Genomic DNA, 26,036 nt, shown 5'->3' on the forward strand with positions numbered 1-26,036 from the left:
CTGTTATTCTGACAAAGAGAAGACTTCCCTGCAAAACTGGTGCTTGAGGACTGATGGTTTCACTGAAGGTAGGTCTGTTGGTTAGTGTAATTAACGTGTCACCCTCACTTGCTCACCTTCGTTTATTGCAGTTTTCATAATGGCCTCTCCTTTTGGTGCCTCTTCTGTGTTGGCCCTGAAGAGCAGCCTGGAGCCTGGCATGTCCTCCTGCGCAGAACTGTCCGCCATGTCCCGGAAGATCTTAGACTTCTCCTCCAGCAAGAGGAGGATCTGCTTATCCTTCTGCTGAAGTTGTTCTGTGGGGGTGAACAGAAAACAGAGATGGAGACAGAAAATAAAAGCTTTGGCAAAGAAACCGAGCAATTCCTGAGATATTGGCCCCATCTAGTGGAACCTGATGATACAACCGTGCCCTGCACAATCCTGCACAGCAACGGCACGCAGCAGGCTCAGAAAAAAAATAATGCAAGGTGAGGTGCAAGCAAGGATTGCAATTATCTGCTGGATGCAGGATTCTCACTCCTCTGAAAAAAGTTTCATAGTTCAACCACAAAACCCAACACAACATTTCCTGTAGGTTTTTCGCAAACCACTCCCCAGCTCTGTCCCAGGCAGGATTTTACCTTTCAGTCCTCTCACTTTTGCGTCTGACACTTTCTTTTCAAACTCAGACTCACAAGGGACTCCTTCATCTTCATCTTTATCCCTGTACAAGAGACACATCTGAATTACTACCAGAACACAACCATGTGCATCACCTGCCTTGCAAGAACAGCTTGGTAGCTTACATGGTGTTCATTGTATCTTGAATGATCTGTATCCAGCCGTTACGCTCTTCTTTGGAGCTGGCATGGACTTCCACCATTTCAGGATCTTTTACACCCATACTGATCAGGAACAAACCCTTCTCCTCATGAGCCACTTCTCGTACGATCAACTTCTTCAGAGAGATCACAGTAGATTTCTGGTCCTTCAGATGGAAAGAAAGGGGTGAGGAGGGTGAAGAGTACTAGTTCCCAGATGCAAACTAGCATTGAAAAGTTCCCAATAACCATACCGCTACCTCTCTCAGGTTGTAAACATTTTCTGAACCTATTGGCTAATTAAAAAAATAATTTTAATGGGGTCAAAGAACAGGGAAGGGCTTGCTTTCCTCCATCAGTCCTGTAGGAAATGCAATTTCACCTTGTTCCATTTCGACGAATAATTAATTTAAAATTGACTTTGTGGTTTTGCAGACTCTACCATATTTTGCTCTAACTCCACCAGCAGACCTTTGATCTCATCTTCTCCTGCCCACACACACTGTCATTAATATCATAACTCCTTAAACTTAGTGCAGCTTGCTAGCGCCTGCTGCACACACATTATCTCCCCGATCTCTCCCTAGGGTGGAGTAACGTCTTGTTTTCAAATCCCACAAAACCCCTACTGTTTTCAGAAGCTCCTAGCTGGATCCTATGATGGAGAAGACTTGTGTGTAAGATGACGTTCATTGTGTGCTATGGTCTCTGCGTAATAAACCTGCTTAGTTAAAGCTTCCCTTTGCTGTTGTGTCATCTGCATATGAGTCAGCCCCTTTGTGCATCGTACAGGATGCTACAACGGGGATGATTTGGTAGCGTTTCACTAGCGAGACTTGAGTGCAGATCAGCCCCCACCCCGTGTAGGGCGCTGAGTCTGTGCAGATCATTGGTGGAACTGCAATAACAAATTACAGGCTTGCAAAACGTTCAAAGGGTGGAAAGGTCACAAGGTTCAGCCAGTCTAGACCATGCCTGCAAGGTACAGCCCCAACAGACTCAATTAGGTACTAGGTTTTCTTTAGCAGGTCAGTGTGCCTAGCCCTTTTATGAAGCCTGCCTTCAAAAGCTAATGTTTTTGGTCTTGCGTGTGACAAATATATTTCCACTGACATTTATTTTCAAGCTGTTCTGCTGAATTTACTGCAGTGGCATTTCACAGACACAGACACCCCCCACCCCCAGTAGTTTAGAATGTATTAGGACATTTCCTTCTGCTAAGATTAATTTTTATGATTTTTGCATTATCCCATGCCCCCTCCCACCCCAATCACTGCTTCAATTTGCACAAACTGAAAAAGAGTAAGTGTATCAAGTGACAGGCAAGTTTTCAAGGGCAATTATCCGCTGTGCCAAGGCACTGCAGAAAGGGGAGGTGGGCCACGAATTTTTCTGATCAAGAAGAATGGAATCTGCTCAGCAAACAAAAATGTTATAAGCAAGAAAATTAGGTTGGTTAGCGGGCAATGGCTGGTTTGGTGCACAACACACATCATGGATCTCTCACAGAGAAGAGGAAGGAGGAGAAAAGGTTGAAGCCTTACCAGTGAGGCAAAGACATACTTCTGGTCCTTCTCCTGAAGGAATACGAGCATGTCGGAGAGGAGAACAGCCTGGACTTCTGCACAAGAAAAAAGCATACCAATGCAGTATAACCATGCAACCAACCCCAAAACAGATTTCTTTCAATAACACCAGCACTGGGGAGCAGTAGGGCTGTTTTTGCAAATCCTGGAAGCAGGGTCAACCTCCCAGTTAGCAGGAGGAACAGGGGGAGCTCCTGGACATGCTGGGTCAGGTTAGCTCTGAACTGATTTTGCATTAAGCAGAACACAACGGCACCTGGGAAACCTACTGGATTTTCTCTCTTCTTTCAGAGCAGGGGAGCTCCTCTCTCCAGCCACATGCTTTCTAACAGTTAGGACATGGGCATAACAGCAAAAGTTAGAGACACTTACTGAATAGAAGCACTGTTTTCTCAAACAATATTTTAGCCCTCGAGCAAATTATCTGCACAGGAAGCTTTGGGTTTTATGGTTCTCTTGATGAGTGGTTTGTGGAGTGTAAATTATCGTACAATAACAATATTTGTCAGCTGCAGTTTCTTTCCCAGGAAATACTGATTTCAGGAGCTACCACTAATTCTGCTCACAAACAACTCTTGCTGACTCCAAGGGGAGCCGACAGAGCCTGTGTGAGCTGTGGGACCTGGCTTTCTTTCACGGGAGAAGGAAACACAACAGCAAGCCAACAGAGGATTTTAGATCAGAATACAGTCTTTTCCCAGAGTACATGTCCACCCTTCCAAGTCTCCTAATGACATATCATAAAGTTGCACAGCAACTACTGACTATAAAGCCCCACCCAGAGCCCTCAGCACAAAGAGTTTTTGTGTAATGTACTTGGGAAATCTTGTGACAGAGAGGAAACAACCCAAAACGTTAAATCATCCCGTGGGTAATTCCTTCCATTCCGTTTTGGGAAGACAGGATCTGTTCCAGATAAAAAAACCACCAAACTAATCAAAGCTGCAAAACGGACTCAAAGCTCTGGGAGGTTTGCAGAAGTCGGCATTTGACTCTGTTCTTCTCTATCGTCTTTTGCAAGAGGGGAAATACTAAAACCCTCTAAGAAAAGTTCCTCCTATACTTCCCTGTGCTCCATTTCAAATCTCTCAAGATAGCCTGAACATATGAGCTAGCTACTCTCTCCCTGGGCTCTGCAGCTTGGCTGCAGGACTTGCTTTCGCTGGGAGCTTGCACTACAGACAGAGGTATGTTTATGCATTTCTATGACTTAGAAATGCAAATGCAGCCTGTACTTATCACAGGATTTCACAACAGCAGCATAACTTGCTTCATCCACCACCTAAAGCCAATAGTAATCTTGGGTGCCTAGAAACCATCTGTAAACTTCCTGTTTCCAAAACCTCAAAATAAATCATAAGGAATTTCGTGTTATCACTGCCTCCCTGCACAGCATGGCACAAGGCTACCAGTCCCCATTCATGCCCAAGTACTGTGGTTTAATCAGCTGATACTGGAGCAAGAGAAGGAAAGCCCAGCCTTTCTGCCAAGCCTGAGACGCAGCCCTGTCTGCTCTTACTGCCACCCTGGTCCCAGCTGCAAGCTTCTTTGGGAGGTTTAGTGTTTAATTCATTAGAGAGTGTCAGCGCTCAGCAGAGCACAGCACCTTCGAAAAACTATTTTCACCTGATAACAAACAACAAGACAACACCAGAGCCTCTCCTGAACAGTTTGTGTTGGCAGCTCAAGAGCTGCCTGGGCCACCTCTCTGGAGTCCCAGTGAAACCGGGATGGGAACACTGAGCCTGGGCAGCCCTACTGCAGAACGTGAGCAAAGGAAAAGCAGTGGTGCTGGTGGGCAGAGTCATCGAGAAGCGGAGGATGCAGCGAGCACGCTTCCAGGAAACACTGCGTGTGCGCATCATGGCGCAGAGATCTGACTCAGTGCTCTGGGCAACCGCAGCCCCATCGCGTACTCCTGGCCCAAAGGACCCCCGCAGCAGCTCTGTTCCTCGGCTGATGCACCGAGGTGTCACTGCAACCCAAGCCTTCAGCACACGCAGTCACCAGGAGGAAAAGCAGCTATCACCCCACAAGAAACATGAGGAATCAGAAATGCCGCCGATGGGGAGTGAGAGTACAGCATGGGGAAAGCTGCTGTCAAAATCTCTCAAAGCAGACAAATAAATAAAGGCTGGAGACAGCAATCTAAGGACTAATCCTACATCCAGAGAGGGTGAGCTGTATCCTCCCCTGGCAGAAGGCAGGATAGTCTTACCTTTTAACCGGCCAGCTGCATTTTTTAGTGAAACAGGCCCATCTCGGATGAGCTTCCGATGCCTCAAGTCCTCTCTTGCAAACATCTGGCCACTCTTCATCCTCATGATGGACTTGCTATCCGTCCGGTTGTAAATCTCACTAAGACGCATTTTCTTTTCATAATTGCTGACTTTGCTATTGACTGCAGCGATCACATCTTTAACGAGGTTTAATGACTGAGTCAAGTCTTCATGTTCCTCTTCATTTTCTTTGAACAGAAAGAAAAACACCTCGATTTCACTTCATCCTTGTGGACGCTAACTTCTTGATTTTGCTTGCTTCCTTCCTCTTCTCCCTAATTCCTGCATTGTAACTTTTTAATACTTTCATGAGACAGGCTGCATTTTACCCTCTTCAGGAAAGTTTCACAAAACCTTTCTCATGTATGGTTGAGGTTGAGGTCTATTCCAATATACTTTGTATATGAGACAGTATAGATGAAATGCACAAATTAACCACATATTTTAGCCATTACCAAAAAAAAAAAGATCAAGCTGGGATACTTTGGAGTCTAAGCATGTTGCTCCATCATTAGCTGCAGACAGACTTATAACAAACTAAATCAAGGTACCCGAATAGCTAACCCTAAATGGAGTTATGAAACTAAATTATCTCATTACAGCGGTGTGAGACAATAATGGCTGGATTAGTCGATCTATTCTAAGAAATCTGCTTCAGCTGAAAAGGCTCCAACAAATCCACAAACAAAGGAACAAACACACACTTAGACTGGAGGAACTGTTCCCTACCTTTGGTGTACTGCAGTATCCTTTGTAAAAGGACCGGGTACTTTGTGATTCTCTGTGTTACCAATAAGATACATTCAGAAATCCCAAGACGCCTCACCAGGGAGCTGCTCATTTTTTTCTAAGTAACAGAGATGAAAATTTCAGTTCTGTAGCAAAACGCTCACCAGAGTGCAGAAAGGACACACTTTTTTTCATTGACTGCATCTGTTCTACCAGGTCCTACCTTGACAAATGCCTGAAACCGCTTGTCCTTTGAGTACAGATCTTTGAAGTTATTTACTGCCTCGTTGTGATGCCCACAGAATTTGCCATACGTTTTCTTCATTCGCTCGGCATTCTCACCGGAGAACTGCAAGACATGAGACACAGAGGTCCAGTTTGCACTGAGGTCCTGGTGTGATGTCCCAGCAGTGCTGTCCAGTCTCTCAAAAGAACTTGATGAAACCAAATAAGTCCAAAGCATCCTAAACCAGGCAATTAGAACTCTATAAAGTAAAAGGGCTGAGTTTGAGACTTCACTGTGTTCACACAACACAAAATTTGGGATTTTATCTCACAGGGCTTAAAAGCCAACAACAAAAAAATCAAGATACACAAAAAGAAGGGACAAAGTGCAATTAAAGAAAAATGACCCACCCAAAGTTAAACAGCAGGTCAGTAACTCAGCCAAGAAACACACTGGGCATATTTTACTGTGGTCTACTGCCTACCCTCCAAGGCTACGGTCAAACCGTTCTGTGCCTGTCAGGGAATGCCTTTCTTTCTCACAAAATAAGCTAATTAATTTTAATCATTAGACCTTACTCTGAAAGGGCAAAAAGTGCTTCAAAAAGCAGAGGCAGAGACTTTTACTTGTGTGAAGAGTAAAGGTGCCATGAGCTGTGACTATCCAACAGGTATAAACAGGAGAGAAGGAAGAGCACCTGGTTTTCAGCTGTGCTCTCAGAAGTGCAAGTGTTTTCCAGTGCTTACTTGATTCACTAGGATGTCACCTATCCTCTTGATAACAAAGTTCTTTTCGCTTTTGTCTGCCAACGACTCCTTCTTCCTTTCCAGAATCCGCTGGAAGAAGTGACTATGGATGTGCAGCAAGTTTTCCAGGCAGGGGAAGATCTTGTCTACAACTTGTTGATCATACTGCAGTTCCTTTAACATCCCTGCGCTGTATACATCGTTCATGATCTTCAGGGTGCGGACATGATGCATTTCTGTCTGCATTAGCTCTGTATAGGATGAGGACAAGGTTAAAACCAAGGCCACTGTAGAGTACATGGCTGTACAGTACAAGGAAAATTAGAATGCTTTTCCATATTTGGGCTGCTCTAAGTCACTTCAGAAAATTTCATGTCAGGTATGGAAACATCAATCAATAGTTTCATGTGTGGGAGAAATAGGGGGACAGAGGAGTCCCACAGTGAAGAACTTTGGACATTGCTGCTGAGGTCTGTACCTTCAGCACTGTTATCTGCTCCTTCCTAGCACCTCACTGCCAGACTCAACATAGAGCACTTCTGCCATACCGGATGGCTCTTGCATCTGGCATGAGAAGACTCCCTAGCTAGCTGCTCTGCTGTAATGGAGTCTAAATGTCATCAGCAGACAAATGAGGAGAGGCAATTTCTGTTTTTTTCAAGGCTTCTGGATATGTGAAAGGCAAAAAGAAAGCTTTCACAGAATATATACGTTTCTAACAACCTCAGAATGAAACTTTGGCTTCTGAGGAAACCAAGTCAAGTTCCTATTGACTGACCTAAAGCTTCCCAAATCCATGCACGTGAGTATGTCAAGAAGCTATTTACAATGAGTCAAAAATTAAGATGCAGGCAGCTCTCACCGTAAATGACATCTTGCCGTTTGACAACATCTTTGTTTTGCTGCTGTAGGAACTTGCTGTCCACTACTTGGCTCCACGACTCTGCCTCCAGCTGCTTGGAATCTAATTCCAGATCTCCCATCAGCTGTCCTTCATTCATGTCTGCACCTTCACAAAGCAATATAAGTGCCATTAAGATGTGGGTAACTTGTCTCCCTTGAGATTCCTGTCTATTTAGGTTTGGGCTTTCTTTGCCATACCACAGACATCGCACACATCCTCCTTTACTGACACAAAATCAACAATCCATCCATCAGAAATATAACACAAAAAGGATCATATGGAATTACATCACCTAAGGACCAGGTTATGAACAGCACTTTTAAAGGTTATTTGCTAGTTACACAAAACTAGTTCACAGTTTTCACACAGACCAAATTTTAGCTCAATCGAGGGAACTTAGACCTATGTGAAGTCTGTGTTTTCAAGCTTAGAAAGCCAGAACTGATGCAAGTAGAAGTGAACACTACATACATTACATACACACACACACATATATATCTTTAAGAAAGATTGCTCATTTGCGCAGGAACTGGGAAATTTTCTCTTGTCACCATGAGCATGCCCTTGTTTAGTCCTTAGTAAATTAAGACCATTCTGCTCTTTTCGGGTAAATATTGGCTAAGATGTAAAAATATTGATTATATCCTAAAAAAGCACCATATAAAAAAATATCTGAACTTAAGAAATAAATTTAACTGACTTCTTTTTCAAACCCACAAAACTACACAACACATTCTTCCTTTCTCACTCTGGGAAAAAGACGAAATGCAAGACACGAGCATGGAAAAGGTGACAGTGTGCAAAATCTCTGGCTGTACGAATGGGCCAGAGGTACAGAACAAAAGAGGAAATGTTTGTCCCTGAGCTAAATTCCAAGTAACTCAGCTGTACCTGGGGCTTCGTTTTAGTTTATCACACTAACATTCTGAGACTAAAGTAAATGTCCATTAGAAAGGAAAACACTTGCTGAAATGTCAAAATGGATTTTCTATTTCTGGAAAGAGGAATTGCGACCTTCCTTTTGCTATAAATGCCATGGGGATCTCTTACCCTCGTCAACCAGTGACTCCATGGATTCATTCACCCGGCTGATTTTATGTAAGGAGTCTGTTGACTGTGACAGGAATTTCCAAGTGTGTATTAAGCTGTCATCATTCCCCACTCTGCAGAAAAACAGGACACAGAATATGGTTTATGACATAAAAAACCAGCCAAATGTACTTCCAAATTAACAGAAGAAATGCATTTTAAATTGAAAACCAAAGCAAGTGTTGCACAGTTATGTACAGAAACATACAATTATTAATTGTTTTCTAACAACTACCCATTGTGGCTCAACAAGCTGTAAGATCTACATTTCTGAGTGACGGTGCCTCTTCTATGAAGAATCACACCTGAGGTTTTATGGTTTGGATAACAACTTTGCATTACTTTCCATTTTACAGTCACTTCCCATCCTCGCTCTCCTTGGCACAAGCAATGCAAAAATGCAACACAAAAGGCTATCCAAGAGCCGGTATCGCTAGCTCTGAGAAAGATCAGAAAAATGGACTGAAATGAATTTCACCATGAATATCCAGGGCATGCAAAGTACCCAGAACATCCCAGTCTATGCTATTGCCCTGCATGCAGAATTGCTCAATATGCAGGCAGCGTAGACACCATAGATTAGACTGTCCTACTGTCCTTTTTTTTTTTCCTGTAATTGATTATATACGACAGAGTCCTAAAGCACCATTAAGACTGCAGCTCTGGGCCTGCACTCAATTGTTATGGTCACAAATATTAATACTGTACCTGAGCTGTAAATGTGTGCTTGCACAGTACCCAGCCCAAGGCAAAGAATTTCCTCCTGCAGCTCAGAGCATCTCTCTGAAGGGGCCCTGAATACAACCAGACCAACTCAGATGCCTCCAAACTCATGGCATGACTAAACTAACCCAGACAATCTCATTGTGCAGAAGACAACTGATGGTATCATATATAACAGGGGTATTTCTGGCTTTGTGATCCTCTTTTGTACCTTTAATACAAGTCATAACACACACATTTATTTTTAACGGAATCTGAATTTCTCTGTGCTCGCAGCATCAGATATACACATACACCCACGCATGCAGGGAGAAACCTCACCCTGCAATGTTCTGTATTGAGACACTTTTCGAAAGTGCTGTAGGCTGTTGTGATCTCCTGTTACTGAACATGGAGGTTACGGTGTTCTCATCAGGAGCGAGTATTGCAGAGCGAGGGCGCTCCTTCGGTTGTGAGCCTAGAAGAGAAGTATCAGAAAAAAGTCAGCTCACGTAACTGCATTCTTAACTGCGATGATGATGACAAAGAAACCAAGCTCTAAAATTCACTTTTCTTTTGAGAGTTGCTACCAGGAGACCTCAGCTGCCAGAAACAGCTGTACAAAGGAAAGAATGTCGATCCCTGTGCAGAACTGACTGCATTGCGCTACGCTTAAAAGATCTGGGTGGGATCTGCAAGTCCAGAAACTTATATTTGGGAAACTGTATTTAATTTAATTTGATAAATAATCACATGAAGCAATCTACTATGTTGCTTTTTAATTTCCCTGGGCCTATAATTATATAGACCTTCCTGCTCCTGGTCAAACTTTTTGAGATAGGATTCTCTATCAGTATATACCACAAAGGAATACTAATCCTTATCTCATTATACTATCACATACCTTTAACTAATCTTCTAATATTAATTCCAGATCTTCCCTTCAGATGCATTTCTGCTTTCTGGAGCGATACCTCCAAATTTCTTGCTAAATACCACAGTGGGTATCATATAGTACGGTTCCATATGGCGATCTCCAAGCTATCACTAAATAAATTTATCAAATCATGGCACTACAAAACCCGTGTCCTATTTCACTCCTATTCTTTGCCCTCGGTCACACTGGGTAGCTCCACAGTGCAGTGATATCTCAGCACAGCCAGGAAAAGTTTGTCAGTATTGCTCCTACTCAAACTTTCTGGTTTTACTACCTTAAAGCATAGGACTATTCAATTAAAAAGTAAAAAAGTGTCTTGAACAAGCATCCTCTTCACTTTTAACAAGTTCTGTTAATATAATACTCATAGTTGGATTCTTTCCAATGTCAGACACCCATGGACATAGGCTGCATCTTCCAGACTTTGTGGACTTATCGAGCTGTAGGCCTTCAGCAAGCTACAGCTGTCAAGTGGTTGTTCTAAATCTGAAATGCCTTTACAGCTGCTTCAAGCTACATGGACAGCACAGAAGCGGATGAACTCTGTGCAATTTCAGTACAACGTCTGAAATCCCGAACACTGCTTAACATGCACAGAAGATGCTCTCATCCCTGCTTTGATAAATGCTTATTGTTCATAATGCCAAATATTAGTTGTCAGAACAGTTAAGAACAGCAGATACAGATCACCAGCAAAGCAGAGGAAGTTCTCTTACTTTTGTTTCTCATGGTTACTGTGGGTAATGAAGAGGTATCATGTGCCTGCAGCATCCCTCTCTGAGGCTGAAAGAAAAAAGAAATTCGCTGTAATTTCCTTATCCCTTTTCCCATCAGGCTGTGCCACATAACTAAAATAAAAAAGCTATGTTTTTTCTGAGTCCTCTCAGAACAGCTCACTTCTTGGCTGTCTGCATATTTTTTATTTTTTTAATATATATATATGCATGCACACACATGCACCCCCTCTTCCCCCCGTTGCCGTCAGTGAAATGGGCAAAATAACAGACTGAGAAATGTGCAGCAAATAGGAAAATGAGACAAGAAAGTGTTGACAATACTGAAGAGAACTGAAAAATCATAACTGTATAAACATTAACGAGCTTGGAGGACCATACTGCAGAAGAGGTTCCTCACATTTGGGGCAAGCACGAATTCTGCACGTTACTCATCAACAACACAGATATTTAAGAGTTTTCATTATGCATTATATACACATGATGCTGCATTACAGGATGCAGCATTTGAGAATTAGGAAATATGGCATTTAAGGGTGCTGGACACTTTTCCCCCCGCTCCAACTGAAGCATAGGCCAGACCATCTCACCATAAGGTGCCCGTGTACTGCAGGGAACAATGCAGGGAATTTGCTGCCAACAAACACCCTGTGGCGCTGACCTGGAGCATTCACAGAGTCCCAGGGAGAACTACTGATTAATGTCTGGTCCTGAGGAATTTCAGGAGAGCCCAGAGAAATTATTTACTATAGCGCAGGGGCTGAAGTTCTTTCTAACAATCTGGAAACTTTGGGACATGTGGTAGATCACGTTATGTATCTGCATCCTAAACTGTTAAAACTTTTTTGTTTATTCAGTAGAGTAGATGAAATCTCTTACCTTCATTTTGACCTTTGCACAAGAAGCAAAACTCTCCTTACAGCCTTTGTGAACAATTGCATTGCAGTCTGGCAAAAGAAAAAAAATTAAAAACAACTGATTAAAACAAAACACCAAAACCCAACAACAACAACAACAAAAAAACCAACACAGAAAATAGGTCACTCTTTGCCATTTTTAATCTGAACTTATCTGGCGCAATCTGAGTTATCTGGCACAACTGAGAATTACAGCTTTCTGGCATCATTGTGGTTTACATGAATAGCTACAGATACTGAGAGACAGGCTGCTTTCCTGGATAATTAGCCCTTTGTTTGTTAACAAGATTTCCTCATGGAATTCAACAGGAAATTTAAAAAAAAAAAAACAAAAAACAAAACACAAAATCAATGCAAGGTTGAGTCACCAGGGCTGAATGGGTCTTAAATTAAAAAAAAATAAAATAAAAAAAAAAGAGTTATTCCTCTGAAGGAAAAGTAACGTGGAAAGCAGAAGCAGGAGACAGAAACCAATTGTAGGGCCAATATTTCCTCTGAAAACACAAATACTGTTCTTATCAAGACAAGGATTGTGGATCCAAAAGACAGGAAAAGGACAGGAAAATGCATTTACATTAACTCAGACATATAGCCAAGATCTACAGTACAGGAACCAAGTGCTACTGTACTACAGGATCATCAGAAAAAGTAACAGGAGCATCTGCCAGGTGACCACATGTGTGAGGTTGGGATTTTCTGCTGAAAACTAGACTGAAGCCACTGTTGTGGTCCGAAACCACATTTACCAATGCGAAGAGCACTGTGCTTCAACTCCATCCTTTGCTACACATCTGTCAGAGCAAAAGCTGTGTACCTTCTTCAGAACACCCCGAGTCTGCCCATGATCTCTGCCAGCAGACTTCTGGGAATCAAAGTTTGCAAATATGACTAAAACTGTTTTTTTTTTTTGTAATAACTGATAATTAGGTTTGGAATGTTAACTCTTCTGACAGAGGAAAGATCACAACTCAAATCCCCTCAGATGAGATTCAGTAGCTTAGAAAAAGCCTTTTACTTCCACTCATTCATGGAATCATATTAACAGATCATGAATTATGTTTTAAGTGTACATTACACTCTAAGTGTACAGTTCTGAATTCTTTCTAGAAGAAATATGAAAGGAAAAAATTTCGCACCTAGAATGACAAAATATGCTCACATTCCTAAAATTTCTTACATTGGGGCCTACTTAAGAAAAACCAGTTTTTCTTCTGAAATTTTGAGAGAGGTAAGGGTAAGGCCATAGGGTGTTGCTATTCTGTCAATGTCCCACAATTTCCTGTGCAAGAGAGACAGAAGAAGCCTGCATGCTCTTGCAAAAGCCCACAAGCAGTATCATTTTCAGATCAGACAAGGAAGAGGGGCAGAACCTGCTTCTGGTACATGCAAAGAGGCAGTGGGACAATTCAGAACCATGAAGTTCACACTCAAGCCTTGAAAGCCTGAAGGCAGCTCTTTAGCATGTACCGCTTAGCAATACAGCATTTTAATTTTTTAGATCGAAAAGCAGGTTTCAGGGACTTTACTCCTCCAGTTCAACTCTTCAGTAGGTAGGAAGTTCCTCCAATTCCTCTGTATCACTAGTATTAACAATTAAAAGCCCAAAACACTTTTTTTCTGCATCACTGATTACAAAGAACTGAAAAAGACCAGGCAGAGAGCTATTCAAAATTAGGTTGTTTTTTTTCTTGCTCATTTGTTTTAGAGCATGCTAAATCTTTCAGCATTGACTAGCTGTTTCAGGAAGCTGGGGCATCATTGAAAAGTTGAGACATTGATTTAAAATGATCCAGTGCTTTAAAAGGCACTTAAAGTCATCCGTAGGTGAGACAGAGCAGTGATGGCAGCAGTGAAACACTGACACTTCTGCAGGAAAGATGTAGTTACCACCACCACAGGAACAAGAGAGCCTCTGCTCCTGGTTGTCAGCCACTTCCAAGGCACTTAATGGCTGATTTTAAGATGCGATGGGAGAAAGGACCACTTTCAGATGGGAGCTTTGAACCTGGGCCCTGACCAAACTCTCCTTGTGGCATTCATTTTCTGGTCAACGCAGAAAACAATAATTTTCTGTTGTACCTTTAAAAATAAGGAAAGAATGTCTATGCTAAAACATATGACATTGTTGGATTATTTTAACTCGTTAGGGTATAGAGAGTTAAACTGGGATATATTCTAAGTAGCTTCAGAAGCTCTTAAGAAAGCCAAACGGGGAAAGGGAGAGGATGCATTTGAGAGCTTGTAACTGTTGGTGTTTTCTGTTTTCCATTTCCCATCAGGCTGACACAGAGTGTCTCATGCAAAAAACTTTGCTGAAATCTCTTCTGTTCCAGGAGACTCAAACTGTCATTCAGGAGCTGGCTGCTCCTTCCCCTGCTCACCAGAGATGTTTTAACACTGCTCATCTATCAGAAGGAACAGACAGAGACAGAGCCTCAGGCTCCGGCCTGGGAGCAATTCCTGTACACGCTTCGACCCATCTCTAGGCTAGTGGAGTAAAAGATATTACTAACAGTGAGGAATGGAGAGCCCTGAGCTGCGGAAAAAGACATTTGTGTCTGCATATTATAGCTTTGGGTCGCTGTGCAAACCAGCCACCATTCTGGTCTTGACCACACAAATGCTGCTGGCCTTATCGAGCTACAGGCATGAGAAACCATCTGATAAGAAAAGAGAACAAAATCACCAATATTGCAGAAACTCTCTGCTGTTGCTCCCGTACAGCCTGCATTGTATTGCACGTACTTCACATGCACGTAGGTAGTTGCTATTTGACCTGTGATGCAATTTCATGTATAAATGGAGAAGAGGGTTAGTATTTCCTTTCTATATCGTGCTGTTCTCACTGAGGGCTCACTGAAGCAGTATTTCGGAGAACTAAAGCAATATACTACAGATGGGTGGGACAATTTTTCCCCATTAGAAATAAAAGTCATGACCCAAGCCAGCCTTCCCTGTCCTCCATCCATCTTAGCGAAACACCTCAGCCCCAAGCCATTACATGCAGCTGAAATAACCAAAGTCCTCCAGCTGACTGATACATCCCAAAAAGCAGGGGCAGAAAATCCCATAGGATGCCACGACGCCCGAGCTCGGGCTAGGAAGGAGGTCACAGCCATGACTCATGTCAGTCCAGCTTCCACAAGGCAACATGCTGCTCCATTGATCACACATTCCAAAGTCTCCCTTACACCCCACGTCCAAGAGAAGAATAAAGCATAAAGGTTTGCATTTGCCGTGTCAGATTTAACAAAAAACAAAGGGAAGGTGGGGGGAAAAGCCAAAGGGAAGGTGGGGGGAAAAGCCAAAGGGAAGGTGGGGGGAAAAGCCAAAGGGAAGGTGGGGGGAAAAGCCAAAGGGAAGGTGGGGGGAAAAGCCAAAGGGAAGGTGGGGGGAAAAGCCAAAGGGAAGGTGGGGGGAAAAGCCAAAGGGAAGGTGGGGGGAAAAGCCAAAGGGAAGGTGGGGGGAAAAGCCAAAGGGAAGGTGGGGGGAAAAGCCAAAGGGAAGGTGGGGGGAAAAGCCAAAGGGAAGGTGGGGGGAAAAGCCAAAGGGAAGGTGGGGGGAAAAGCCAAAGGGAAGGTGGGGGGAAAAGCCAAAGGGAAGGTGGGGGGAAAAGCCAAAGGGAAGGTGGGGGGAAAAGCCAAAGGGAAGGTGGGGGGAAAAGCCAAAGGGAAGGTGGGGGGAAAAGCCCCGACTTACTTGCACAGTAGTACGAATCCTTATTGAAAGGTTTCATACAGTGGTAACAAGTTGCTTGGGCTACAACGGACGTTGCAGTGAAGTGATGTCCATTTAACAGCTTCTTATCTTTTTCCTTCTCCTTGGAATCTTTCTCCTTCTCTTTAGTCTTCTCTTTATCTTTCTCTTTTTCCTGCCGAGAAAAAATGAACAAATGCCTTGTTACCCCGCTGAGGTCTATTCTCTAGTTACAAATTCTTCAGTGTTTGCCTTCAGCACTATGACGATATCGATCGACATACACTGTAACAATAGTCATGTGTCTGCACAGGTCTCCATTAAAAAACCAGCTTACAGCCCCCATGGACGTGAATTAACATACGATTGACTCGCAGAGCCTTCTGCACAGGTATCTCAGCAGCAGAGACGAAATTGAGTCTGTTCTGAAGGCAGCTATTTTCTTCCACCTTTGTTTTATATTTGCAATACAATGACTTACTACTTTTTCTTCTAGGCTCCAATCAATCTCTTCAGCACTTTCAATGAATTTTGTTAAATACAAACATCACATGTAATGTGTATCAAATTTTCACCACAGTTAATTTTTAAGGCTGACCCATAACACTCATGCTTTGCAGCTGCATTTCTAATGGAGAGCGCAAACTCCTCCCTGGTGACAGTACCGCACCACTGCCAGGATATTTCCACCTCCGTTTTCCTTCTGACTCACAACTTTTTCAACAGTTTCATGCAATCCCAAGTAACTATGTGAAGCTTTTTGGGGAAATGGATCTTTCACAAACTCTCGAAATATGGCATCACAGAAAGGCTGAGGAACAACAGCAACACCACGAAAGATTATCTTGTCTTTGGAAGCCACAGTTCGACCTCTGGGCTACTCAGCTTTGGAAAGATGACAAGCACAGCCAACTTCTCTAACTTTTAAGAGAGCTTTTGCTTACCTTTCTATCACTACCTGAGATAGAAAATTGATAACTACTAAAAATTTGAAATATTTTTCCCTGCAGCCTTTCATGGATTTGGAATTCTCCTGAACAATTTTTAAAGGACACTCCGTAGAAAAACTCCAGGTTTGAATTATAGCGACTCCTTGTCTTTCTTCGTACCACCCTACAAATTGTTTGCTGTACAATTCAGCTTCAGAAGCTTAACCAGAAATTGGTAAAGGCTTCTGTAAGCTTATCTTTGCACTTTGTTATTTATGTGCCATGTGCCCTTTGCTAAATATTGTCAGAGCGTAAATATCAGAGAGCTGCAGAGCACCCCATGTGAACAACTGCCATGAAGCAGTTAAAAGAGGTATTGAGCTCTGCAGTCACCGGGAGGCAAACTTTTGAGCCTTTGATGACACACTCAAATAATTAGTAACTCAGCCTAGGGCCTCCCCTCCCCCAACACACCCCAGGCAAAATGCTGGTGTCGGACTCTTTCCCTGCAAAGCCTCGTACACAGAAAGTCTATTTAGTGGCCCCAAAGGCTATTTTGTTCTGAAAATAAGCAAAACCAAGGACATTACTGGATGGAATAATCCTGTATGAAGCAGAAAACCTGCCAGGAAGAGTCTGCTTTGCAGCACATCTCCACCTCCTTTGAGACATCGTCTCAGATCACCACCCCATGTAAATCTCCAGAGCCCTGTGGCTCCATCCGGTGACCTGCCCACCTCTAACCCTGCCCAGCCTGGCAGGATTCAAGAACCAAAACCCTGCAGTTTAGTCCTTGGCTGATGGTACCAAGATGACACCTGGAGTTTTGCTCTATTGCTAGGACTTGTGAAGCTCCAGAAGAAAAGATCACCCTACACTCAAGGCAGATCTTGCAACTCTCACGCTTAAAATGCTGAAAGGAGACTCACCGTCCCATACTTTCAATGTACCTGATGCTTACTGCAAAGCCTGGTAATTCTAGAGTCTGAAAAAATACCCTGTCTTCATAAAATCATTGTAAAAAAACATTTTAATTAAAGCTGAACGACCCCAGGAAAAACAGGAAATGGGTGCACCGCTTTCAAGGAGGAAACAGCAGACTTCACACACGGGATGCCATCCACACCGCTGAAATACAAGGTCTCAAAGCGAGATTTTTTTTTTCTTTTTGCTGTGACAGTTACTGGAAGATATTTTTTTTAATAAAAGGACTGTAAAAATAAAACCATTTTCCTGCGCTGTCGGAGCGGCCAGCATGGCTCCAAGCACGGCTCCATGGCTGAACCTGCACCGACGTGCACTAACAGACACGACGGGTACCGCAACTCGGTCGTACGGCCCAAAAGAACAGACCGTGCGCCACAGCGGCGGATCCGGCTCTGAAATAACCACGAAGCTCTTACCTCCCAGTGCTTAAGTCCTACTAGCTTCACTGTTATTTGAGGTACTTCGGCAAATTTATTCCATTTTATCGACATCCTTCCCCCGGGGGCAGGAGGGCAGCTCCCCGCCAGCATTAGCCCATCGTGATGGCCAAGAGCTGCCAGCACGGATGGCCGGAGGGGGATGGCAGTCAGAGAGGAGTTGAGCAAAACGGGGAGGGCGGGACGATTGCTGCTAACTTCCTTGAAGATGATTTTAGCTGCCTTGCTACTGCTTTCATCTTGCACTCCCCTAGCTTCCACCAAAAAAACCCAACCCAAAACGAAAAAAAAAAAAAAATACAGGCAGGAAATTATGGGATTAATATTTTATAAGTCACAGGTCAAAACGAGACCACCCATTTGAAAGGCAAAGGGTGGTAAATCAAACCCCCTGTAATGTCTGGGATACAGAAAAAGTGAATTTTAACATACCTCAGTGTTGCTATGTAGTACTTCAGTAAACAAAGTGCTGCAGAAGATTTCCTAGGCAGAAGGGTTTCATGTGTTTGCGCTCTTCCTGCTCTATGGTTCACAAATACTCCCTGTCTCCTGCTCCTTTCAAACACAACTCTGACTACACACACTGAAACACTGTTGGTGGTACACCACTGCCTAATAAGTGCGCAAGTCAAGGAAAAAGGAGAAATTACTCATGCTAATGTTTTGTCATCATTTCCCAGAAATGCTCTATCAAAAAAATGAAGAAAATTAGTCTTTTTTTTTTTTTTCAAATTGACAGAGGATATAGCATGTTTTAGAATTCACAAACGTGAATCAGTGCATGCTGCTAATTTCAAGAGATTCACTGACTAATCCCCAAATAACACAAAGTACATGCCAGACATGGGGAAATTCACAGAGACTTCTATCAGTATCCCCTCCAGTTAGCACTCTAAACACCCCTTTATTCTTAGGACTTTTTTACATAACTGTTTACACCATTTTCAAAAGAGCCACTGCCATTAGTAGGCTCAGGTGTGCTTTATGTTACAGTTCATCTTAGAAAATGGTGTATTTCTGAAGGTTTGGAGAAAAGTAAAACTTAGTTGGAGCCTCCCTCTTGACAGCCCAGACTGCAGCAGAAACCACCTCTTCCTGTCCAACTTCCTCTTTCAAGGTTTGTTGTTTTTAACTCTTATAGGTTTTCATCAGCCATAATGCTTCTGAGAAATCAATGTCCCACGAATTTTTAGGTCAAATTATTTAAATGTACAGCTGAAGCCCTAAAAATGTATGTAATGCAAACATTCCACTGCGAGCAGAGAAGAAACTGTAATTTGAATGATAAGATGGCTTTTTAGTTAGCAAAAATTTCAGAACTGAAATGAGCTGTAGTTTTTGTAGCGTGTATTATTATTGGGATTCTGGAGCAATTCTTTATCAATAGTTTCAGACAGAATCATGAAATCAGTGAAATCAGACTACACTTATTTAACAAAAGCAGAACCGATATCTCAAAGCACTTCTGTTATATTTTCTTACCTACCCCAACCAGACCTCTTCTATCTATCTGTCTGTCTATCTCCAGTTCTTGCTTCAGAGATTATAACACAAAGCGCAAGAACCAGTTAACAAATTTCCAGGCTCGTTCATAGGCTGTGCAACATGCTCCACAACTTCTCGCTAGTGGTTTGCAGAGAGGTTCTATGTCAACGGACTTTTTTTTGTTGTTGTTTCTGATACTGTACTTCGCAGCGGGGAACAGCATTTTCTTAAAGCTGCTCAGCAGCAGCTCCGAGCCGCTGGAAGGTGCAGCTTGCATCTTTAAATACAGATCCATAAAGAGGAACTGTGCGTTAAGATGACTGATCTCACTAACGCTGGTACCTCATTGCAAAGGTGATGCAATCTTCCAAAAATGTGTATCAAAATATGCGTTGGACCAAGAGAGCACAGAAACCCAGCTACGTTAGAGGAACACTCAGGCTGAAACATCAAGTGCTTATGTTGGGAAAAACTAAAATCAAGTTTGTGCAGATGAAACGTGACCCCTCCCATGCGGGTATGCTTCAGCGCAGCCTCATTCCGCGAGACACACAATACTCATTACACCACATTTTGTTTCCTGTTTGCTATTCAGACACTCATCAGAATATGCAATTACGTCTCGGGGGCATTCCAATAGTATCTACCAATATATTAGCTACTTATCAGCTAACTGTATAATATACATCGCCCACTGTGAGGCAAGGTGCTTTTAGCTTCTGTCAGATGGGATAAACCAAGGTGAGATTCAAGTAAAATAATCCAACCAGGCCAAAAAAACCCCAAACATATATTAATCTTCAGGGGAGAATCTAAGGTGACAACAGCCCATTTGTGTGAGGTATTTAGCATTAATGTAATTATTTCTGTAACCAGTGCTGTTCCCAGGAAATTCAGCTGTGCTGAGCAGCACTTAACCTTCAGCAAATCAAATCCCAGAGTTTCAAGTATGTAAAAAAAGGGGAAAACATAAATATTGGCCATCACTAAAGGTCATGGTTTGAGCAACTTCTCCAGCAGTGCACAGGAACTTTGTGGCAAAGGTGAAAATAAAAGGGAAACACAATACAGCCTTCAGCAGCCACTCCCTTCTTACAACCCCATCCTCATTTTATTAAACACCTTTCAGGTTCTGTAAAAATTAGACCCATCAATCACTGCAAAGCCATAACTCATGTCGGAGCACAATCTATTCTCTATAATAAATGAAGCTTCATTCTGTGGGGAAGAGAGGCAAAAACATTGCACAGGAAACCTCATCTCAGATGCATTTCAATTTTGGGGTGCTAAGATTTCCCGTGTAGCTATTTCCTATTACCCCACAGACACTCCTCCCTTCGCAAAGGGAAGAAAGGAAGAAAAAAGAACAGAAAGTCAGGCAAAGGCAGAAATACCACCCTATGGCAACACACTGAAATACAGAATTCATCTCTGCTACCTATGGGTATTTCAGGGCTGTATAAATCACAAGAAGCACTTACTTTGTTCTTCTTGCTGCTGGACATTTTATTCCTGAGGTAGCTGAAGGTGCGACTGACTTTTGTTCCACCTTTAGAGCGGTCACTGCTGCTCTCTTCAGATATGCTAAAATCAAAAAAGAAAGAGGTCGCTTTTATTTTTTTTCCCCCAAAGCATCTATTAAATGGATAGATTCTTTTTTAAAGGACAAATGCTTTATGGGATTGTACAAGAGAAGGCAAACCGAAGACAAAATGCCAATCCAGTAGTTTCTCAGGTTTCAAGGAATCCTTTTATCTGTTTTTAAGGAACCTCTGCTCTGAAACCATGCCATAGCACCCTCTGCTGCTCCCACGGCTAAATAACCACCAACCGGCCCAAAGCACCTGCCCATTTACATGGCAAATATTGCATATACATAGTCAGTCTTGGCATTTAGTCATCGATATTTCAGACAGAAAGGGATAGACACACACACGTCCTTTAAAGAGAAGTCTCCTTCCAGAGAAGGACATGTAGTGACTTGGAAAAGAGTGACTGTCTTTAACAGAAACCACACTGTTTGCAAAGTGCCCCCGAGAAATGAGAATACCAATACTAAGTAATAAACAGCAACGATTATTTGCATCAATTTAGGCATTTCTGGGACGCCAGATATTTTCTGTCAGTTTTTACAGGTACAAGCTTATGACTTCTTCAGCTTCTCTGAAAGAATAAGAAGTTACGGAGGTAACAACTATTGCATTAAAGAAAAGAGTGCAGTCTGTCAATAGGAAGTACAATGCAAACCGAAAGCAGGATATCAGAGAGATGAATGCAATCAGGAGGAGAAAATAGCAGCGAGCAGAGGTGAAGTGCCAGAGCCTCTGAGCCATGAAATAAAGCCGAACCTATCAGTGTGACAGAGACTAGACACCCAGCTCCTCTGGTGCCACAAATACTCTTCCTCCACGGAAGAGCTTTTAAAGCCAGCACCCACCAGAAAGACTATCTCCTCTCTACAGCTTGCAAGGATGAAAAGTAATGTACAAAACCATGATGGTTTCAGCCTTTGTTATAGAAATATAGACAGAATTAACTGAAGGGAGGAGCAACTACTTTTAGTGCAAAATATAACTCAGGGTAAACTGATATTGTTTGATAATAATTTGGTATGTTATGAGCTACGAATAAACACAAAGCCTTGTTAGAGATAAGACCTAGAACAGACTTTCATATGCTGTGATCTAAAATATTCTTCTGCCTTTAGACATACAGGACCGATTTTCACAAGCCTGACAAGTTGTGGTTTCAGCTCAAGTGCCAGGGAGGCTTTTGGGTGTCCAAACCAGAGCCCACTGCAGGACTCCCACCAGAAAAGATGTGGTACCCCCAGAATACTGTACCTCTGAACCGAGGAACCCGTGGGGCCGCTGAACGCCTGCGTACCTGGAAAAGATCAGAGGGGTGGGGTGGGGGGGGTAACATGTTAGACTACAATCTCAGCCCACTGATTTCAAAAATATAGTTTGCATATTTGGATGGTTCAAGAGGAAGGGGAAATGTTTTTGAGAAGTGAGTTTTTAGAATAGATTTTGTGTGCTCAGGATAAAGCCTGCTCCCTGTATCCTTAGGTGCTCTCAAGTTAGATGTTGAGGTGAAAGCCTGCTTAGTATTTTTATCATTCTTCAGCTATTAAGCAAAGGATATGCATCTGTTAAATTCATCAGTAAATCAGGGTACCTGAATCAGAATTGCCAACTCAATGACAAAAGGTACAAATGAGAATCATTCTGCCACAATACTTTTATTTACACACCACTAGAAAGAATCTATTGTACAACACATCCGGGTTTCATGTATAAAACTTTTCTGCTTGATAAAATTATAGTTCATTTTCCCATCAAAATCCTGAAGCACTTCATAAAGAGTAAGGGAAACAAGGCCAGCCTTATTCTGTTTTCCCTGAAACGTTACCAGCCTAGGGCTTAGTCACACAACTGTGTGCTTAAGGAAAGTCTGACTTTTGACATAAAGCTGAAGCCCTGCCAATGACACAAATTCCCTTTATACCACAAGAAACCTGCTTGCACAATGCATTTGGAGCAGGTTAGGTAGCTGATACCATTTACCAGAATTCTGAAAAATTAGGATGAAATGGTCCAGAGGAGAGAGGGCTTTCTCTGGAGTACCTGGGCTTGTCAGGACTCCACAAAACCCTCACTACAAGCACTGTTTGCAGTCCTATCTGAAGTTCAGGAAGCAGTGTGACTGATCATCTTACTAGGCTTCTGCATATATATGCTGAAAAACAGTACCTTGGCTTCAAATGCTGTTAACATATTAAAGCTAAGGGTGAGCGCAAAAGAACCACTTGACATCAGAGGCAAAGACAGCCCTCTACCCAAAAGCAGTAAGGGCATTAGGAAAAACCGTGCATACAATGTTATGCCTTATGATTCTAAAATACACGTTTTCCTCCCCGCTGACTCAAGCGTCAATGCAGCCTGAGACAGAACTATCACTTCTTCCTATTGAGAAACTAAAATCCAGGCATACCCCATTACCTAATCCCTGCTTGAAGATCTCTGTTAATATGTCCCTTGCAAAATCTTTTGACTAATTAATGATCTATTCCAAATACATCAAAGTTAGTAATACTGTAATATATATAAAACAAAGTTCATTTTCTTCACTGTGCTCACTTTTTATAGAGTATCTACTACCTAAGCACTTACTAAGATCACACACACAATTTACAGACTCCCAACTCCCTGCTTAATGTTCCAATGACTCTGGTTCACGTTTCAGCTCTAGTTTGCCTTTAACATGGGTTAAGCCTCCTTAGTCTTTTATTTTTTTAATAGAGTCATCATTTTGACTGCATTTAAGTAGTTCACAGACCTTTTTGTTTCTTTGCAGTTAACATAAGAAATAGCAACGAATGCTGAATCAAGAGCTGTAATAATTTGATATTCGTGACTTTTTCAGCACCTTGAGAACGAACATTGCATGGGAACTTCGATTGTGTACTATTTATCTTCTGCTGCAATAGTGTTTTATCTTAAAAATGGGGGATTCTTGACACTGGCAGGCAAAAGGGATCCATACAAAAATCAAGGTGAGAGCCTGTTTATGATTTCGCATTTCAGGTTACAATATCACATCATATGATCAACACACTGCTGCAAGCTATAAAGCCCATGAAGATAAGCATAGAAAAGCACACATTTTCTCACCTTCAGGGTTTTTTTCTGAGGTAGAAGAGGGGAAGGAAGCTTTGTTTCCATAACATTTGTGTTTTCTATCATGACCAGCTTCAAAACTGAAATGCTAAAACTGACTTCGCAACCCACAAAAAAAAGTTAGTTTTGTTCAAAGGCCAGGACTGCTCTCTATGTCCAGTGAACCTGGGCCAGCAGCCAAATTTTGGTGTACTTATCTGAACACCTGTTAAGCATCACCCACAAAAATTATTTCATATGGTAGCTGGACTTGAAATAATCCATCAAGATCCATTACACGGAAAGCAGTGACTAGACTAGGATGTTGCAAACAAAAGAAGCTCCTTAATAACTCACAACTCCTTAATGCTGGCAGTAATTAAGCTTTTGTGGGTCAAGAAATCCAAAGGCTTAATAATAATTTTCTAAAATGCAGACTGGCTTGTCCAGCCACCTGAAATCCACACCTTAAATATAAATATATCATGATATCAAACAAACTGCAACTTGCTCTCCATACTCTAGAGAAAAACAGGCATGGAGAGGTTGAGGAGCAGTAACTGAAATGCAAGTGCAATCTCAGTGCTAACACATCCACCCTCTTAGGAGAAATGAGCCCTGAAGATGAGAAAAAACAAACAAGCTGGTCTGGGATTACTACATGAAAAATGCCCATTGCCAAAGCAGTCTTACGAATAGCTGTAGCTAAACCAACCTTTAAAGTCACCACAGTACCCTCAAATATGAGGGAATAAAACACATGTAAAGAAAGCAACTTTTTTGTTTGAGACAATAGCCAACATTACTTTAAATGCATATTGGTAACAGCAGCAGTGTTGAGGGAGAGAAGATAAATAATATAACAGAAATACCCCCCAAAATTACTATATCCTAACCTGAACTATTAGGAATTACTTAACTGATTAGATGCTTAAAACAAACAAAATGACACTTAAAATAAAAAAGACCAACAAAAAAATTAAAAAACCAAATGCACCAAGAAGTTTAGCTAACAGTACTTTTTACCATGGGAGCATGACAATGCACAGCTGTGTGTTTGCAGCTCACTTTGTGGGGACCATGAATTGTGGGTTTTGTTAAAGGCAGAAAGAAGGACAGAGCAAAGGGAAAAAAGGAAGGAACTTAGATATGGCAGTGGGTAGTATCACACCTGGAAAGAGCACAGGACTTTCTTGTAGGAAGGGACAAACCCACGATGAAGACTGGGAATGGAAAGGAGGAGAATTTAGATACCTACAACATGGATAGCATGGAGATTTTTTTAAATTCAGGAAGCAACTAAAATCTGTTGGACTGGAAAGCAATTTCCCCCATCCCAGTATGGACACAAGGGATATGGACTAGTTTCCTTGCAAACGTTTGCTTTGAACCAACTAATGCAGCTGCCCTGAATTCTCTAATTAGTTATCTTGCTGGTTTATTTCAACAGTCTAATAAAACATGCTTACGAAATAGGAAGCGTTTTCAATTATCTTTGATAAGCCTACTTAAAAAAACAAGAGGTGTCTAAATTACTTTCATTCAATCTTCAGCCTTAGTTGGGTTTCTTTTAGCAATGGAATTTGCAGGAGGTAAAAAAAGCTACCATGTAACACTTGCCTGTTTCCCAACAAAACTGTTCTGATTATATCAGGACCTAGATACGAACACCTTGATGATTTAAGGTGCTTGGCTGCAATGTATGCTTTTTGCTCAGCAGGGGAACTGAGAAGCTGTAACCAAGATTTTCAGAATTTTATAATCAGGGCTTCTCTCCTCTTCTACTTCCACTGAGCAATGGACTTGCTCTCACCTACGGAGGGCAAGGGACTACCTCTTCTGTTGACTCCATGCACCGCAACAGTCTCAAGACAAGTATTTTGGTTTTAATAAAAGGTAATAACTATATTGCTGGTCAGAGCAGCAGATGATGATATTTGCCAAATGGATCCAGGCCAAAACTAACCGGAAGAGACGTGAGGGTGCTGATATACAAGATTATAATCTTTGGATTATAATCCTTTTATTCTTCACTATTCATCAGTTAGTATTCAGATACAGGACTAATATAATGCTGTTAGACATCATGCAATGGAAAGGTTAGTTCAACGTTTGAAAGGTGAAACTTCAAGGTCTAAAGCAGAAAACCAGATTTCCCTTTGTTTCCACCCATAATGGCTGCAACGCAC

At 42.1% G+C, this 26,036-nt stretch overlaps 1 protein-coding gene across 8 annotated transcripts in view; it reads right to left on the minus strand.

The window, feature by feature from the left end:
- AKAP13 (A-kinase anchoring protein 13) overlaps nt 1-26,036 on the minus strand; it is a 217,853-nt gene that overhangs the window by 8,683 nt on the left and 183,134 nt on the right. For all 8 annotated transcript variants that reach the window (XM_075100605.1, XM_075100604.1, XM_075100603.1 and 5 more), the window contains 16 exons: nt 22,030-22,072; nt 20,668-20,770; nt 15,352-15,523; nt 11,615-11,682; nt 10,718-10,784; nt 9,407-9,542; nt 8,324-8,436; nt 7,232-7,378; nt 6,370-6,620; nt 5,621-5,746; nt 5,398-5,515; nt 4,608-4,856; nt 2,348-2,424; nt 789-970; nt 624-706; nt 117-296 (listed from right to left, as the gene is read on the minus strand). In XM_075100605.1, the coding sequence (XP_074956706.1) occupies nt 117-296; nt 624-706; nt 789-970; nt 2,348-2,424; nt 4,608-4,856; nt 5,398-5,515; nt 5,621-5,746; nt 6,370-6,620; nt 7,232-7,378; nt 8,324-8,436; nt 9,407-9,542; nt 10,718-10,784; nt 11,615-11,682; nt 15,352-15,523; nt 20,668-20,770; nt 22,030-22,072 (2,115 nt within the window). The remainder of the gene's footprint in view (nt 1-116; nt 297-623; nt 707-788; nt 971-2,347; nt 2,425-4,607; nt 4,857-5,397; nt 5,516-5,620; nt 5,747-6,369; nt 6,621-7,231; nt 7,379-8,323; nt 8,437-9,406; nt 9,543-10,717; nt 10,785-11,614; nt 11,683-15,351; nt 15,524-20,667; nt 20,771-22,029; nt 22,073-26,036) is intronic.

The sequence above is a fragment of the Phalacrocorax aristotelis genome, chromosome 7 (assembly GCF_949628215.1).
Source record: "Phalacrocorax aristotelis chromosome 7, bGulAri2.1, whole genome shotgun sequence".
Lineage (NCBI taxonomy): Eukaryota > Metazoa > Chordata > Aves > Suliformes > Phalacrocoracidae > Phalacrocorax > Phalacrocorax aristotelis.